The sequence below is a fragment of the Eutrigla gurnardus genome (assembly GCF_963514095.1).
Source record: "Eutrigla gurnardus genome assembly, chromosome: 11".
Taxonomy (NCBI): Eukaryota; Metazoa; Chordata; class Actinopteri; order Perciformes; family Triglidae; genus Eutrigla; species Eutrigla gurnardus.
In genome coordinates, this window is record NC_139925.1 from 20,898,516 (window position 1) to 20,914,776 (window position 16,261).

Consider the following 16,261-nt stretch of genomic DNA (forward strand, 5'->3'; position numbering starts at 1 on the left):
GAGGAGAGAGCAGCAGGAATCACATGTGAGATGTAAAGGAGATGGGGGGGGTTGATTCTTACTTATATTACGCTAAGTTTAGGGTTTTATTATTGGTAACGTTGACGAAGAAGTAGTAGTAAGGATTCCCTCGGTTAAATGTACGTAAAATAACTGAAAATCTTCTCCACAACGACTACAGACTTAAGACTATGCTTTGTGACTAAAGCTGAGTTTCTCCCTCCGTCCTAACAAAACACTCCTCTACTCACATTAATTAAATCAAGTCTTCAGCAGCCCCCCCCCCCGGTCCTTGCAGACCCCTCTGATTAGGCCGGCCCCTGTCATGCATATTCACATCGCTGCAGTGACGGCCTTTTAACGAGCTCTTACCTAATCACAGGAAACAATGTTCATCCTGTTCTTTTATCCCTGAAGTTCTTTTTCACGTTTCCTTTCATGCGTCCGCGGCTTTCATCTTGCCTGATCCCCACTGATACGAGACGGGCTCGCCGGTCGGACGGAGCCGACGCTGGGAGAGACGCAAGCGCGGCTCGTCCCTAAATAAACAGCAATTCACAAAAGTGACTTGGCCACAGAAGAGGAGTTCAGCTCCCCGTCCTCCCTTTCCCTCCTCCTCTTCCTATCCTCCTTTCTCCTCCTCCTCCTCCTCCCCAGCTTTTTACATGTCCGATAGACAAATTGGATTAGCAGCTATTGGATTAAATGACAAAATGGTGGGATAAGAAATGAGATGAACGTGCTGTGATCACGGCTTTTAATGTTTTTCTCTTTGTCTCATTCATCTTCTCCCGTCATGTAAGCGCCCTCCTTCATGACACAGAGAGGAGTTTCTCTCATTTAGGATTTCCTTGATGTCTAAGAGAATACCTGTTGTTCGTCAGTGGCCTGATGGTTGCAGAGCTGTCTCCTATCTGGAAGGTCATGGATTGACCCCTGCGTTGCCCCCAGTATTGACTAATGTTTCTTCAAATTGCACTGAATCAATTAGTCCTTTTATTGATTGGATTGATCGATTTCAAGCTGCTTAAATGTTTTCTTGTTTTTGATATAAATTTAGGACATTTGTTGCTCGAACAATAAAAACAATTTGAAGACGCCTCCTTGGCCGCTGGGAAATAATCACTTTCTGACATTTCTAAGATAAAAAATGTGATTAAACAAATAATTTACTGCAAATTGATAATGGCAATAATTATTATATGCAGCTTAAGTGCAACAGTGCACCTTTTTGGTGGGACTAAGAGTCAATAAAACCCTTCAGACTTGTGGTATTGGCATCAAGCTGTCTACCTGTTCTACAGATCCCCAAATATAGAAAAACAACTAGCTTCCTGCTTGAATGCCTGCCAGCTTTTTCCAAGATGATTTACTCTCTGAAACTACTGCTTGCATGCATTTAGTGAGACCTAGCATAGTAGCATCACACACTTAATTAAAAACCAGCGCAGGCCGCCAGCAGCAGCAGTTTGACCACCTCAGGGTGGGTTTCATTATTCCTATCTACACTGAATGGAACAGTGGCCAAGATGGCTATCTTAATCTTGTTTGGCTATAGAGGCTCACGCTGTCGCTTCACCCCGTCGTTCCTTCTCTCCGTTTCTTTTATTTCTCACTCTCATGTGGATGCATAGAAAACACACTCTGACCCTCGCTAACCAGCCTTAAGGGTAACAGTCACACTCCCTCCACACGGCGCTGCACGTCATTGTATCCGGGTTGTGTTTGTGAGAGTGAAACAAGAGGAGAAGGATACAGGCAATCAGATAGAGGGGTTGTCAGGATGTGTGTATCACTTGTATCTTGGCTGTGTGTGTGTGTGTGTGTGTGTGTGTGTTGATTGTATCTTGTTTCTCACCACGCAGCCACACTGATAGCTGCAGTGACACCAAAGATGATATTATGGTGATAAAGTGTAGGAAGGGAAACCCTGTGTGTCTCCATCAGACATATTTCACTAATCCTTTGATGTCCTGATCAAACATTGTCCTGGTGCCAAACTTATTGCTCCGGTCTCAGTAGGGTTTGGCCTGTTTTCGTGTGTGTTTGTTTTATTTTCTCTGCCCTGCTCTGTGTTGTTGAGCATTGAGAAATGGCGTGTAAGGCAAGCAGCAAGACCCAGAATGCAACCTGCCAAACCGCCAGATGCTTTGATCCAAGATGGCCCCCTGAGAGCCAGCATGCAGCCACAGCTTCTCAGAGCCAAGGCTGGATTCACAGACACAGTGTCAGCGGTGCCTGCCAGGGAAATTTACACCGTTTGTCTTCATACAAAACAACGACCGGACCATTTTTTCTCAGTGTTGTCACTCTGAACATTTGCCATTTGGTGCTCATTATGATACGAGTGGATGCATTATAAGGAAGTGGGTCGTCCCGGTGGGAATCCAACCTCTAACCCTGCATTTCATTTATAGTACAGCTCTTCAGTTGTTTTCTTGCTGAATGTTGCCTAATTTTCCTGCTAGCTTTCAGTAACATAATACAGTTCAGCTCATGCACTGATTAGTGCTTAAACAGTCGATTAGTCGATTGATTTATCAATTAATACGGAAAACAATTTTGATAATTGACTTATCGGTTAAAGAATTTATCACACAAAAATGAAAAATGACCCCTGGTAATTGAGATGGCGATTACTCACTACGTTCTCACATTTTAATGACTAAATAAGACAAAGAAGCAATTAACCAAGTGATAGCAGTCATTGTTGAATACACCAGGGACTAACTTAAATAGTTCTTACTGTACCAATATGTTTTTTAATGCCACGCCCCCAATTTGATGGAGTTCTCATTATCTAATGTAAATGGTGTCTAATATTTGATTTAATGGGTATTAAAGAGTTTTACTCCTCAAACATAAACAGTAGACGCTGTAAATGTGACTCGCTTTGAGTGTGAAAAATAACTGCAGGCACGTTTCTGTCTCTTTAAGAGTCAGGTAGTATCTGGAGGTCAGAGGTCAACTCTGGAGAGGTTGAGTGAAGGGAGGAGGAGGATGCTGAGCAGCTGTCGAGCGTCCCGCACCACCACTCCTCCTCCCTACATCCCTCCGTCCCCTCCTTTCTGTCTCAGCCTTGAATCCGCTCACCTGCTTGCCCTGACTCCCTACGTCACTCCCTCCCTCCTCCAGTCGCCTCCTCGTCCACCGTCCTCGCCTCTATCCATCCCTCCCTCCACCCTTCCTACACTCATATCCTACCTATTCCTCTGACCTCCTCTCTTTCTTCTCCCCCTTACATTTCTCTCCCACCATTCGCCTCCCCTCCCTCCTTTTCATAATATGCGGCTGGTGGTTGGCTGGTAGCTGCTGGCTGGCTAGCGGTGGGGGATATAGCTTTATAATCCCCCCTCGTCTTCCAGCCTGCCTCGCCACAATGTCACAGGAGCTTAATATTTGCCATTATTATTTGCTTGTTTTATTTGACTTCGAGGCAGGAGAATGACCTGTCAGCGCCGGCTTTATCCCCCCTCCGAGTGTCGTCCGTTTCAAAGTTGACTACAGTAATCCACGAGCCCCCGATTCCACTAAATCCTGAAGCTTTCTTTCATTCGCTCATTCTTCTCTCTCTCTTTCTCCCCCTCCCCGCTCCACCCTCCTAAATGAAATTACATACATCTGCTGGCTCAGAGTATCACAAATGTCCACACGCTCACCAGCGTCCGTGCACACATCCACACGCCTGCCTTTTGTCGTCGATGCCGCGGCGGCCCGATACTCCCTCTCCTCTGCAATGAGCAGCAGCGTTTTAACTGGTTTCCTCCTGTCCGGAGCAGCCCAATCGCTCATTTACGCCCAGCTTGTGATCAAAATCAGGCGTCAATGAAGCACCAAACCTATTGTTTTTAATGTTATAGTCTTGCACTAAAAGCATCAGTAGGATGAGCTGAAGACATGACATCAGCGATGTTCGAATCCATCGGAAAGGATTTGAGATTTAGAGACAGTAAATGAAGAAAATATCTCAGGAGTGAAACAACACTGTTTTTTCTTTCAGCGCATCAATGCCTTCCTTATTATTCAGAGGGCCCCCAATTAATAAATAAGTGGTGTGAAATGTCTTCTTAGTGTTAATTCTGTTATGATGCCTGTCGTAGCTTCCCAGCTATTAAACCTTCCTCTTGAGAAAGAGAGAAAAAAAAAACCCCAGCAAGAGATAATAACATAAGCCTTAAGACCATCTTTCATCTGGCGTCCTCTGTTTTCATCCATTCCTTCTCTTCACAAACGCACTGAGTGTCAGATTAATGTTGCTGTCGCTATTTAAATGGCCTCCAGTGCCACAAAGCTTACGTCCCAACACCAGACATAAACCGTGCTGAGTGAACTGACCACAGTTTATTAACACTTTAATGAGAGAAAGGAAATAAAAACACCAAGGCATGAATTTGGATTTGATTGTATTTTAAAGCCCGTCAGCTTTAACACACACACTGAACCCAAACACTGACATATGTCTACATCGATGGGTATTTACTCGGCTGTCTCCTGTGATTGACATAATACATAATCAAATCACACATTTATCAGCTTCATTTCCTTTCATTAGTTGTAGGAGAATGTTAATGTTAATGATCCCGTCACTTTAACCACATAAATAAGATGTCAATTCATGTATCTAATTGAAAGATTTTGTCTTAATAATCACAAACATTTTTGTGTTTGTCAATGTATATTTGAAAATAACCCTTTATTTCCCTGCTATTTACCAACCTCCCTAATGCCAAAATGCATTAAACACCACAATAATAAGTGATGGTGTGTGTCATCTTGTGCTAGATGCTGCATTAAAGGACATCAACATGCAAACGGGACGTAAAATCACTCCTTGATATCTGGTCTTTAAATCTCTGAATCCCTTTTTGAAACATCCTGATTTCAGGGACGTCTCTTGCCGTCTTTTCTCCGGGTCAAACGCGATGGACGGAGGCCGTTCTCGTGGCTGACGTTTGAAGATTCCCTCAGTGTGCTCCCTCCGTATCAGTCGTGGCATCCCATTGTAGCGTGTGAGGGAGTCGCAGCAGAGAGCTTTAGCCCCAGGCGTGGGCGAAGCTTACATTAGCCATGCATCTGAGCCTTGCTAGCTCGGCGTGTGTTGAGCAGGTATTACACTAAAGAGAGGCCCGCTGAGTGATTGGTGGGATATGGACTGCCCTACAGTGTGAGGCTCCACTCTGTAAAGGCGCTCGACGGTAATCGCTGAGTTAATCCCGCCCCGGTTGAAGCCGTATTGACGTTGTGAAGACACGGTGTGAAGTATGTGAATGTTTACACAAGGAACATAAGCGAGCGGCGTATTTACACACACACACACACATCTGGTGGCCATTCATCTCGCTCATATGTATGCTTGTATATGCCTCATTTTTTATGTAAAGACAGTAGAAATGGACTTTTATCCATCAGTCACTCTACTGTAGATGTTTCTCTATTTTCACATCACGTCTTCACGGCTTTAAAAAGCTGCAAGGAAACAACTGAAGAAAGAACACAGCTCATTCATTAGCAGTTTAATGTGTGTAACTGCTTGTTCTTCTGTTTGTGTGTCCAGGCAACAACAAGGAGGAGGAGGAGGCCATGATGCAGGAGTGGTTCATGTTGGTCAACAAAAAGAACGCACTCATCAGACGACAGAACCAGCTCTCTCTGCTGTAAGTACCGTAGACACTGACAACTCAACCACAAATCAACAAACGTTTGTTTTCCTGTGTTTTAACATTGACAACATCACTTTGCTTACAAGCATCAGCTCAAACGCGTTGAAGCTTCAGGAGGCAGGAGTGTACTCCACTCCATTCACCCCCTCTGTCTATCCGCTCATTGATTTACATGCGGACGGCATATGAAATCAATAGAAATGTAGCGATCATCACTCCATCGCTAGTCTCTTTGCATGTGGTCAGCTGCGACAGGTGGAGAGACACACACACACGCTGCTTTTTTCCTTCATTTGCCGCTGTTGGGATTTCAAAGAGCGCAAGTGGAGGAGAGATTGAAGTATTCATAATCACATTATATCGTGGGAAAGGGGAGGCTTTTAAAGTGGCCAATTGACAGAAGGGCTGATTATTAGCCCTTTCTGTTCTCTCTTTGTGGAGGCGAAGAGAAAAGGCGCCTGTGAAGGAGAAATTCTATTAGGGACCGAATAAGCTCATTTTTTAATATGGCTGAAAGAGGAAAGAATTTAATTTGTGCCACACACACACACACACACACACACACACACACTCATACGGACACATGTAGACCAGACACCCACACTCATGGCATGTCCACGGATACACATTAATTTCATCGTTCATTTTCCTGCTCCTTTACCCTTCACCTCACTCTGTTTCCTTTCCTCACACACACACACACACACACACACCCAGGGCTGTGTGAGCTGCAGTATGTGTATCAGTTATGTGCAGTAGATTAATGCGAAGCCGGAGAAGGTTCAGGCGAGTAGCCAAATCGATGTTTATTGCAGGTTTCTTTAAGTGCTTAATGATTTAGTCATTAACATATTGATGAACTTTGTTGTGTGTGCGTGTTTCTCTCTCACTCTCTGTTTCTAACTTGCCACAGGGAGAAAGAGCACGATCTGGAGAGACGCTTCGAACTGCTAAACAGAGAGCTGAGAGCCATGCTGGCCATCGAGGGTAAGAGAATCACACACACACACACACACACTCAGCAGGTCTTTAATGCGTCTGCAGGTATCAGGCCGTAGACATCTGTCCTCTCTGTTTTACGGACCATATCTTAGTTACAGTGCACTCAAATGTCTTTGTGTCATTAGATGCACTTTGACAACAATTCCGTTTAAATGAATCAAGAATCGCTACTGATTTACAATAATCTTCTGGGTTGAGTTTCTGATGGAAAATGTGAAGAGCAAAACAATTGTCAAGGAGACACTTTCCAATGCAGCTTATAGTGTTTTTAGCTGCCAGAGGAAACAAGAAGTTTGTTTTCCGTCTCCTGGAGAAGGCAAAGCTACCGCCAGGTGATCCATCTTCCTCCTCCTCCTCACTACTTTTCATCAGCCCGTCTTGTGTTTTGTCCGGCTGTTGGCCAGCCTTCATCCAGAGCCTCAAGCAGGATGATTTGAATTCTGCGTCGGCTCCTTGATGAGGATTAAGATGCGAGCTTGCGAGGGATTTCACTCCCTGATACTTGATCAATGCTATCTGTTTCCCAGCTAGACCCCGACTGGCCGATGCCTGATTTGAAATCCAGCCACATTGAGGAGACGGTTTGCGAGGTTAACAAAAAAAAAGAAAAAGGTTGCGGTTTTATTATTCAAAGCTTGTTAACTATACGGCAGCCAGAAAAGCAGTCATTGTGTGGTATCAAAGTTGTCAGAGGGCCAGGGAAGTTTAATCCCCTTCGACTGCGTCCTCTTTGGCAAAATGAACCTTTTGCCAATCAATGCTAATTGATTTTGCTATTCGACATTGACCACCAACACCCCCCGTCTCTAACCCCCCTTTCTCCTCACAGCCTTCGGATACCCATTGTAATTTCACCGGGCACCTGATAAGCTACCTGGTCCATAATAAATCAATTGTAATTAGCAAGAAAGGAGGTGCGCCAGGCAGGGGGGTGGAGGTTGGGGGGGGGGGTTGCAGACGGCGCCACGCTGCCTGCGTCCGGGTTGATTTCTTCTGTCTTCACACGGCTTTTTATTTATTTATATTTATTGAGCTGCAGTGTGTCCACGGCTCGAGTCAAATGGGAGGATTTTGGTTTCTTTGGTTCATAGGTCTGTACCTGTGTGTGTGTGTGTGTGTGTGTGTGTGTGTGTGTGTGTGTGTGTGTGTGTGTGTGTGTGTGTCTGTGTGTGTGTGTGTCTGTGTGTGTGTGTGTGTGTGTGTGTGTGTGCTTTTGTCTATACGTTTCCTGGAGTGTGTATTTCTTTATATATCGGATGAGAATCGTGTGTGTGCGTGTGCACGAAGGCAGGTGAGAGAGCAGAGATAGTGTGTGAGGTGAGGTGGTGTGTGTCGTGTCACCGCGCTCCGCTCTGCCTTCATGTGGACTTGTTGGATTTGCAGCTGACTAACTTATCAGCCGTCCTTATTTTCCTCCCTAAGGGAGGCACTTAACATTCACAGGCTCTACCTTTCTGTAGCAGCCACAGATAGTTCTGAGCTGCTGGGGAGAGAGCTGTGTGTGTGTGTGTGTGTGTGTGTGTGTGTGTGTGTGTGTGTGTGTGTGTGTGTGTGTGTGTGTGTGTGTGTGTGTGTGTGTGTGAGAGGATCTGTTGGTCTGTTTTTCTGCATCTGTGTGTTTACATCTCACAGGTGTGTTTGTGTCCACCTATGTGTCTTTTTGTGTGTGTCCACCTATGTGTCTTTTTGTGTGTGTGTGTGTGTGTGTGTGTGTGTGTGTGTGTGTGTGTGTGTGTGTGTGTGTGTGTGTGTGTGTGTGTGTGTGTGTGTGTGTTGGCCGCCCATCTCTCCAGCTCTTATTTGGTGCTTGGGCAGGTCCATTGAGCGATGGTCGGGCGTGCGAGTAATTGCTGATTTGGTTGGCCAGTCGATGACACAGAAAGAGAGAGAGATGCACTGTGAGTCTGGGAAGAGAAGGAAACACACACACACACATCAGGAAGATTTGCCCTGACACACACACACACACACACACACACACACACACACACACACACACACACCTGCTGAGAAAATATATCCCTGCAATGATACACTCGACTCTCGGTCAGCACACATATCGGACCTCAGCCAGGTCAATGTGCGCTCCAGCTAACTGGCTAACAATGCTAACAGTTTCACTCTATGCATAGTGGTACAACAACAATATTAAGATAATAGCTTTCCAGACTGATGTGGGTTATTTTGTACACATGGACATAAGAATAAATGTAAAGAATCGTTTGTATAATGTTGAGCTAAAAGCAGGAGATATCTGGGTTTAGCTGCTCGGCCCAGTTTGATTCTGTAGACCGGAACAGAGAGGGGAAAGTCATGACGTTTCATTCTGCATTTGTATTGCTGACTTGAGCTGCATGACACTCAGACACATGAGGGCGAGGATGAGAGGAAGAAAGACGGAAAGTGCTTTGAGGTGGAAAGAGGAGTCAGGAGGAGAGGATTCCTCAGAAATCAACTCTGAAGCTAAAGAACAAATTCTTCAAAACTTTTCTTAGATTTTTTTTTTACTTATCTTAACAGTCATTTTTGGCCTTGTGATAAAACACAAATTTCAAACGCCTGCAGAAGTCCCTGAGAAGGAGAGGAAATATGGAGGGAAACAGGTGATGCAGGAGCAGAGTGGCAGTTATGAATTTATTTCTGTGTAACACTTCATGCTAAATGTCAAGAATAGTCGGTGCGACCCCACTAATGGAGAACATCTATTAATAGAAATATAACGGCCGACATGTCACATTAACACCAGAGAGGTCGCCACTCTAGGACGCCGTGTTTCCTGACCGACGTCATTAAAGCACTTTATCAGGATAAAAGGAGGACAAACCTGGTTTTTTACTTTGATTAAATGTGCAGCTGTTGCAGAATAAGACATTTGGGGACGGTGGGAGCTGTTGCTGACGGTGTTTATGAGCATGCTCAGTGATAACCGCCTCCTTCCTTGGTGTGATGCCAGGCAGGAAAATGCCATCTGTATGCCACACTCTCATCTCCCTGCCACAAAATTGATCCACTATGCCCTCTTTATCTCCTTACCGATTCACACCTATGTATGCACACACACAAAACTGTGTCTTGGCTCCCTCCGTGTGCGTGTGTGTGTGTGTGTGTGTGTATTTTAAAGTGGACGCCCTCTCGCCATCTAAAAGGGATTTATGCATAGCCGGGTCCCAGAGTTTTTCCTGTTACGGTTTGATATGATAAGCTTTTTTATATGTTTAAAATCAATATGTAATCCTATGCAGGAGCTTATCCCTCTCCACACTCCCGACACACAAACACGCACACACACACACACACTTCCCATTTGTAAATCTATTTGGGCTTTGTAACACATCGGGGCGGCGCGCTACAGACCCTGATTGATTAGGTGCACTGTGGAATCCCATCACATGGGCGACTTTTGATGATGTCGCCAACTCTTTCAGGGTTGCTAGTTGACTGGAACCGCCGATAACAAGTAGCTCCGCTTCACGAGTTGTCGGACTTTAGTTTTGGGGCGAATTTAACAACATAACGTCCTTTTTTTTTCAAATGTATTTATTTGCTGTGAGCTTGTTTCATTCAGGTGACACGAAAAAAACGAAGATAAAGTACTTAAATGTTTATATTCCGATCACTCCCTCAGAGGATGTGAGTATTTGAGAAGTGCCTCCTGCAGTGTAGCTAATATGATATTATATGCTGGTTATTGTAACATGTGGTGGAACAGATGTGTGTTTTGTTTGAGATTCATGCCTTCAGTCCGTGTTTTTAAAAAGTTACAAGTGGCTTTCCTGCTCGCTCAGCGTCTCCTAAACTTACTTGTTTCGGTTTCTAAGAGCTGTGACGTCTTATAAGGTAACAATTCTGTCTCGCATTTGTTAGGGATTATTTTCAGCTGCAGACTTCTACACGCACTAGTGAGTATCTACAGGTGCAGGAAGGGGTGAGTGGGATTGAGTCAAAAGTGCCCACATTAATTGAAATAAAGAAACATTGATGTGTTTGCAGTAATAGAGCGCTCTGGCTCAAAGCAAGATGATATATCAGGAATTAAACTGACAAAACTTTGGAGTAGGAACATTGGATTTAATAAAAAAAAAAAAAAAAATCATCAATTCTTCCAGTTTTTAACACTTTTGCCTTTAATCAAGAAAGAAACTTGTGTTGTTCTCATGTGACGTAACCGAATGAAATCTCTGTTTGTATTTATCTACTTTTTTCCCGCTGCCTGTCGACTTTCTCCTCCTCCGTTGACACTTTCTGTCCCTTGACTCCACTCGGAGCCCGGATAAAACCAGCTTTACACAAGAACAGGAGGTAGAGAGGACGAGGAGGGGGGGCACCACGTCACCGACCCGACGTTGTCTCTCAGAATATGAAGCTGTGGATCAAATCCTCGGGTTGTCGTGTTGTGTGTGAGACGGGACGTGAGAGAGAGACGGATGCACGTGAGACGGTCTCTCCTCGCTTTGAGAGAACGGTTTGCTCTCTTGAATAAATTTTGCGTGGCAGAGACCGGGCTGGGAGGGGTTCATGGGGATTTGAACCAGCGCATTCTTGTGTGCCTTGTGCAGACTCACATGGTTACCGTTGGCGTGCATGGCGAGGGTTATCTGAATACGCACCCACCATGTGAGCTGAACGCACTCCTCCAAGTCTTTAACCTCTCTCTCTCACTCCCTCTCCCTGACGGGGGAGGCGGGTCTACGTGGAGGCCGGGCCGCTGAGTGGCTGCAGGGTGTTTTGTTTGTTCCTGGGTGTCTGGTTACCCAGCCTGCCCTGCTCCGGTGTTGCCTGGTCACGTCTCTCATCGGCTCTCTTTATTGTTTACCTTCCTAATGAGGGGGGCGGGACTGAGCGACATGTGATTGACAGCAGTGTGCTCGCCCCCATAACCCCCTCCCCTGGACCCGGACTTTGGCTTTTTGGCTGAGATGTGCTCTGAAGGAGAAGAAGGGCAGGATTTATTTTTTCTTTTTTACATACCTCTGTGTTGTTGTGAGAAGTTTTTTTTTTTTCCCCCTTCCTGAACCCTCCTCTTGTGGGCCGGCCTTGTCAGAGAGAGAGAGAGAGAGAGAGAGAGAGAGAGAGTGGGGTTATGGCGGATGTGGACACACATTCCTGTCTCACACTCCTGGAAAGATGATGACTCATCTGCATGTTTCTCTTGACACAATCCTCAACTAACCTCTTGTTTAAAAAGAAACAACAACACGGATACAGGCGCCGACATATTTGGCATTTATTATCAAATATTTATTTATCAACCCCCTCCACACACACACACACACACACACACACACACACATTCAAGGCCTGGGGAGAGTAAATTTGCCTCCCTGAGAAGAAAAAGAGTGAGAGAGGAAAAGGAAGAGAGGAACGTAGAGGACCAAATATTGGGACTGTGTTCATTTCGCTCTGTGGTCGACTTCAAAGGGACGAGAGGGGCCAATGGAGAGAGAGCAGACCTTTCAGGACAAACACACTGGACCCAGCGTGACACACACACACACACATTCACACACATTCACACACACATTCACACAAGCTCACACACACACACACATTCACACAAGCTCTCACACACACTCTCTCTCTCACACACACACACTCACAGTCTGACTGCTGCAATTTGACTCAATGAGGGAGGGGGATATTTATTTTTAATAACGCCACACTTATTTTGGGAGTGACATTTTACAACATTCCTTTTATTCTGGAATCAATAGGTGGTTAAATATTGATAGAGGGATGAAGTTGCCTCCACAGAAGTTGTCTCTTGTTTGAATTCTCCGGGATGGAGTGAGTTTTTTTGTTGTTTATATGAAAGGATGGAGAGTTTTGAGGAGACACACTGAGCTGATGAGTCGCTGGAGATTTCCTGCCTGTTAGACACAGAAAATCTGTTTCTGTGTCTGAACACGTTCCACTCTTCCTGTTTTTACATGTAGATGCCGGTTGTTGTTTGAATTTAAAAAAAAAGGAAGCTGATTAATAGAAAGTAATTGTTGTTTATGCACTGTTCAGTTTCTTTGGGGGGGTTAGGGAGGAGTGCTGCCCCGTGTTGGGTGAATGTGGAGCCATGGGCGCCAGGCGGATATTTGAGCCCCAGGGGGAGTGAGCGCTCTCCTGTGGGCAGCCCCCCTCCCCTCCAGGGAGAGGCTGAGGGGATTTGGATCGGGGTCCCACCTGGACCCAGTGGGGCCCTGCAGGGCCCCTTCCTGCAAATACCCTGGAGAACTGAGAAAAGAGAGTCAGGGGCTCACCTGTTTGTTTATTTGTTTGTTTATTTAGGAGCAAACTGGAGGGTTTGCTTTTGAGGTGACTTTAAGATGCTTCTATGAAAAATGAAAGAGTTTTAATTGCAAACTAAGTGGAAACAGAAACGTCATTTCACTCATTTTCCATCCAAGATGATTTTACTGAACTTTAATCTCAAAAATGGACCAACACTTTTCTTGGTTTCAGCCTTTTTAGGGCTAAAATACAAATGCACTTTTTACAGGACATGAAGAGATTTGTTACACATAAAAACAAAAGCATCTGTGTTTTTGAAAGTTTGACTGAGGACTTGATGCCAGCAACATTTTCCCGTGAGAACGAGATTCTCCACATCTGACGTCTGTCATTAACATGACAATACAAACAACAATGTCCTTAAAGCGTGTTTGCTCTGTGCACAAACACACACAACCTCACGAGAGAGTTTTCACCTCATATACAAGGAACTGGTCTGGTCTCCAGCTCCATGTAGTCCAGCAGCTTCAACCAGATGGACTTTTACCAAACTGTGTGTCAGGTTGAAGCTGTGGAGTCCGTTCCCGGTCGATGCAGAGCTGGAAAGTGCTTCACTAGAAAAGCTCAGGCAGGAACGCTTAGTAGAAATGTTGTTTCACGTTCATCTTGAACTGGGAGGTAGTTGGTCAGTCTGCTCACTTGTGCCGTCACAAAAGAACTAAACGTTTCATCCGTGTGTCAAAGTGTCTCTGGGTTCTTTAAATGAAGTCCTCGGGGTCTCCTGTTCTCAAGGACTTTGTTCCTCTGGTGTCGTTGCAGACTGGCAGAAGACGGAGGCCCAGAAGAGACGAGAGCAGCTGCTGCTGGATGAGCTGGTCATACTGGTCAACAAGCGGGACGCGCTGGTCAGGGACCTGGACGCCCAAGAGAAACAGTAAGTTACCCACAATCCTCCAGCAGCACTCGGGACCAGTTACAGTCTGAAAGGGAAAGTCTGGTACGAGAGCGTCCGTCTGCCGTTGTACTTCCAGACGTCCTCCACCAACCGTAGCGTAGTGCAAACACATGGCAGGGCAGGTTGCGTGTGCTTCCTGCGTGCCTGGCAGCGGCACACCTGCATGGGCGGGATCTCGTCCAGCCCGGCGGCACCGTCCGCCAACGGGGGGCCGGGAGGGTGAAAGGGGGGCGCTCGGCCACTCAACAGGCGGTACGGTGGCACCGACTGTGTTACCTGTCTGCGTTTGTGTGTGTGTGTGTCTGTACCCCCCCACCTCCACCTCCCCGCTTCCCCCGACACAGCTGACCTTTTGACCTTTGCCCTCCGCAGGGCCGAGGAGGAGGACGAGCACCTGGAGAGGACGCTGGAGCAGAACAAAGGAAAGATGGCCAAGAAAGAGGAGAAGTGTGTGCTTCAATGATTGTCATTTCAGAAAGGAAAACAACAACACAACCAACAAATGTAGCCGATGAAAGAAATGTATCGTTATTATTTGATAGTGGCTTTCCTAGACGTTTCTCTCAGTTATTGAATCCTGATCTGGTTGTTGTTTTGGTCACAGAGACTGGGCAGAATTAAGCTGCCTTTGCACCAACTTTATACTGACTCCAACTGTCCCACTTCAACACAACGTTTTTATCTTAATGCTCCTTCTCTTTACCAAGAACGGTACTTGTGTGTGATATAATTATTATATGTGAGACAAGAGCAGTGCAAACCCTGTGTGATGTTTGCATGTCCTGATGCAGCGCAGCCTTCTTCTGTCTGAATGTGGAGACCAGTGGGTTTGAGGTACAGCACAACTGGGTTTAATGGGGGGGTTGTTCTTTTATTTTTATTTTTTCTCTACATGTCGGGAAAATATTTCAGTTGGACTTTTAAAAGGAGAAAAAAAAAAGAGTCATTTAATATCAGTTTTTTCAAGCTACTTCATTACTTGACTGTATATCTTATAATTATTTCATTTTAGAGTTTTTACTTGTAAAATATCTTAAAGGGGGAACGCATTCATAAATCTTGCATAAATCTGAACTTTCCTATTGCTTTTTTTATTGTCTTGGCTTGAAAGCAGTTTACCAAAAGAACGTTTAAAACACTAAAAATATTCTCATGGTGTATATTTTCATCACTGCTCTGACCAATAGCTTCCAAATCCTCTTTTTTTTGTTGTCAGAATTCATGCAGTCAAAATCAAAATATATATATATATATTATTTATTGCCGTTTGTCCTTTTAAGCTGCCTGTAAGTGAATCTATCACCACGTCTCATGTGCATTTTGCTCAACGACTTTTTTGGTTTGTATTTATTGTATTCTGAAGAAGAGAATTATGCTTCCACGTGCATCACTTAGAGCTCCTGTGCAGTTGTCCTTTACGTGTTGAACATTTATCTGTTTATTTATTCCAGTGTCATAACCCAAGTCTTCAATAATAAAGTCCTTATGATTTCATACTCCACAAAGGCCTGTTTTCTACTGTGAGGTGTTTAATTTACAAGCATTTGAACACCGAGTTCTAATTGTTTGACTATTTATTGAATATGAGTTTTAATGCGGTTTTACAACACACACTTCTAAAACTTGTAATCCCAATACTTTCAATCAGTGTGTCCATTTTACCTCCAATCCCACATGATCCGCACCACACCTGATTTTTTTTCCTTCCTTTCTTTCCCTTTCTTTCCCATAACAAACGCGTATTGAAATGCATGCACGCCTTCGGCTGCAGCGCTGCGCAGAAGTGGCCCCTATCACTGCGCTCACCAGCGAGCGTTGCGTTTAGCGACGCTTATTATTCGGCGCTCTGTTCAATTCCCCCGCGATTTGCGCGTGTTTAGAAATTAAAATTGGCGTTGGGGTTTTTGTTTGAGGTCGGCGCTGAGCCGGTTCCTCCGAGGAAGATTAGAGAAATCACTTTGTACCGAGCAGATGTTTTTTTTTCTCTCCCTCTTTGGGCCGCTTCTGTGCGCGTTGGAGACGGGGGGCAGAGCTGGAGAGGCTCGGGCACCGCGACCCGGGATGGAGAGGCGAAGAAAAACTGAAGTTTTTATATTTATATTTCACCACCCTTTTTTTTCCTTGCAATAGTTTTCTGGATGTCAAAATAAAAAGACAGAAACGTCCCTGCAATAAAAAAAAAAAAAGCAACGTCTGGTTGAAGCCTCCACACCGTCATCATCCCTGCAGGCAGCCTCGCATCCACGATTAAAGCAGGGAAATAGGTTGTGACAGCAGAAGTCCTCCCCGGCATTTCTCATACTTTCATATTAATTTGCTGACTCGTTTGTTCTCTGCTTGGGACCGACTGTACGTGCACTTTACGTCCCCCGAGGACCTTTGTTTTACTTTGTATTATAGCGCGTTTAACAGGGCGGTCTGGAAT

At 45.1% G+C, this 16,261-nt stretch overlaps 1 protein-coding gene across 4 annotated transcripts in view; it reads left to right on the forward strand.

The window, feature by feature from the left end:
- The window catches only part of ehbp1 (EH domain binding protein 1), a 150,782-nt gene extending 135,451 nt beyond the window's left edge, over nucleotides 1-15,331 (forward strand). For all 4 annotated transcript variants that reach the window (XM_084021552.1, XM_084021554.1, XM_084021555.1 and 1 more), the window contains 4 exons: nucleotides 5,555-5,654; nucleotides 6,574-6,647; nucleotides 13,701-13,815; nucleotides 14,209-15,331. In XM_084021552.1, coding sequence (XP_083877678.1) covers nucleotides 5,555-5,654; nucleotides 6,574-6,647; nucleotides 13,701-13,815; nucleotides 14,209-14,299 — 380 coding nt within the window. In that variant the 3' untranslated portion in view covers nucleotides 14,300-15,331. The remainder of the gene's footprint in view (nucleotides 1-5,554; nucleotides 5,655-6,573; nucleotides 6,648-13,700; nucleotides 13,816-14,208) is intronic.
- The last annotated feature ends 930 nt before the right edge of the window (nucleotides 15,332-16,261 follow it).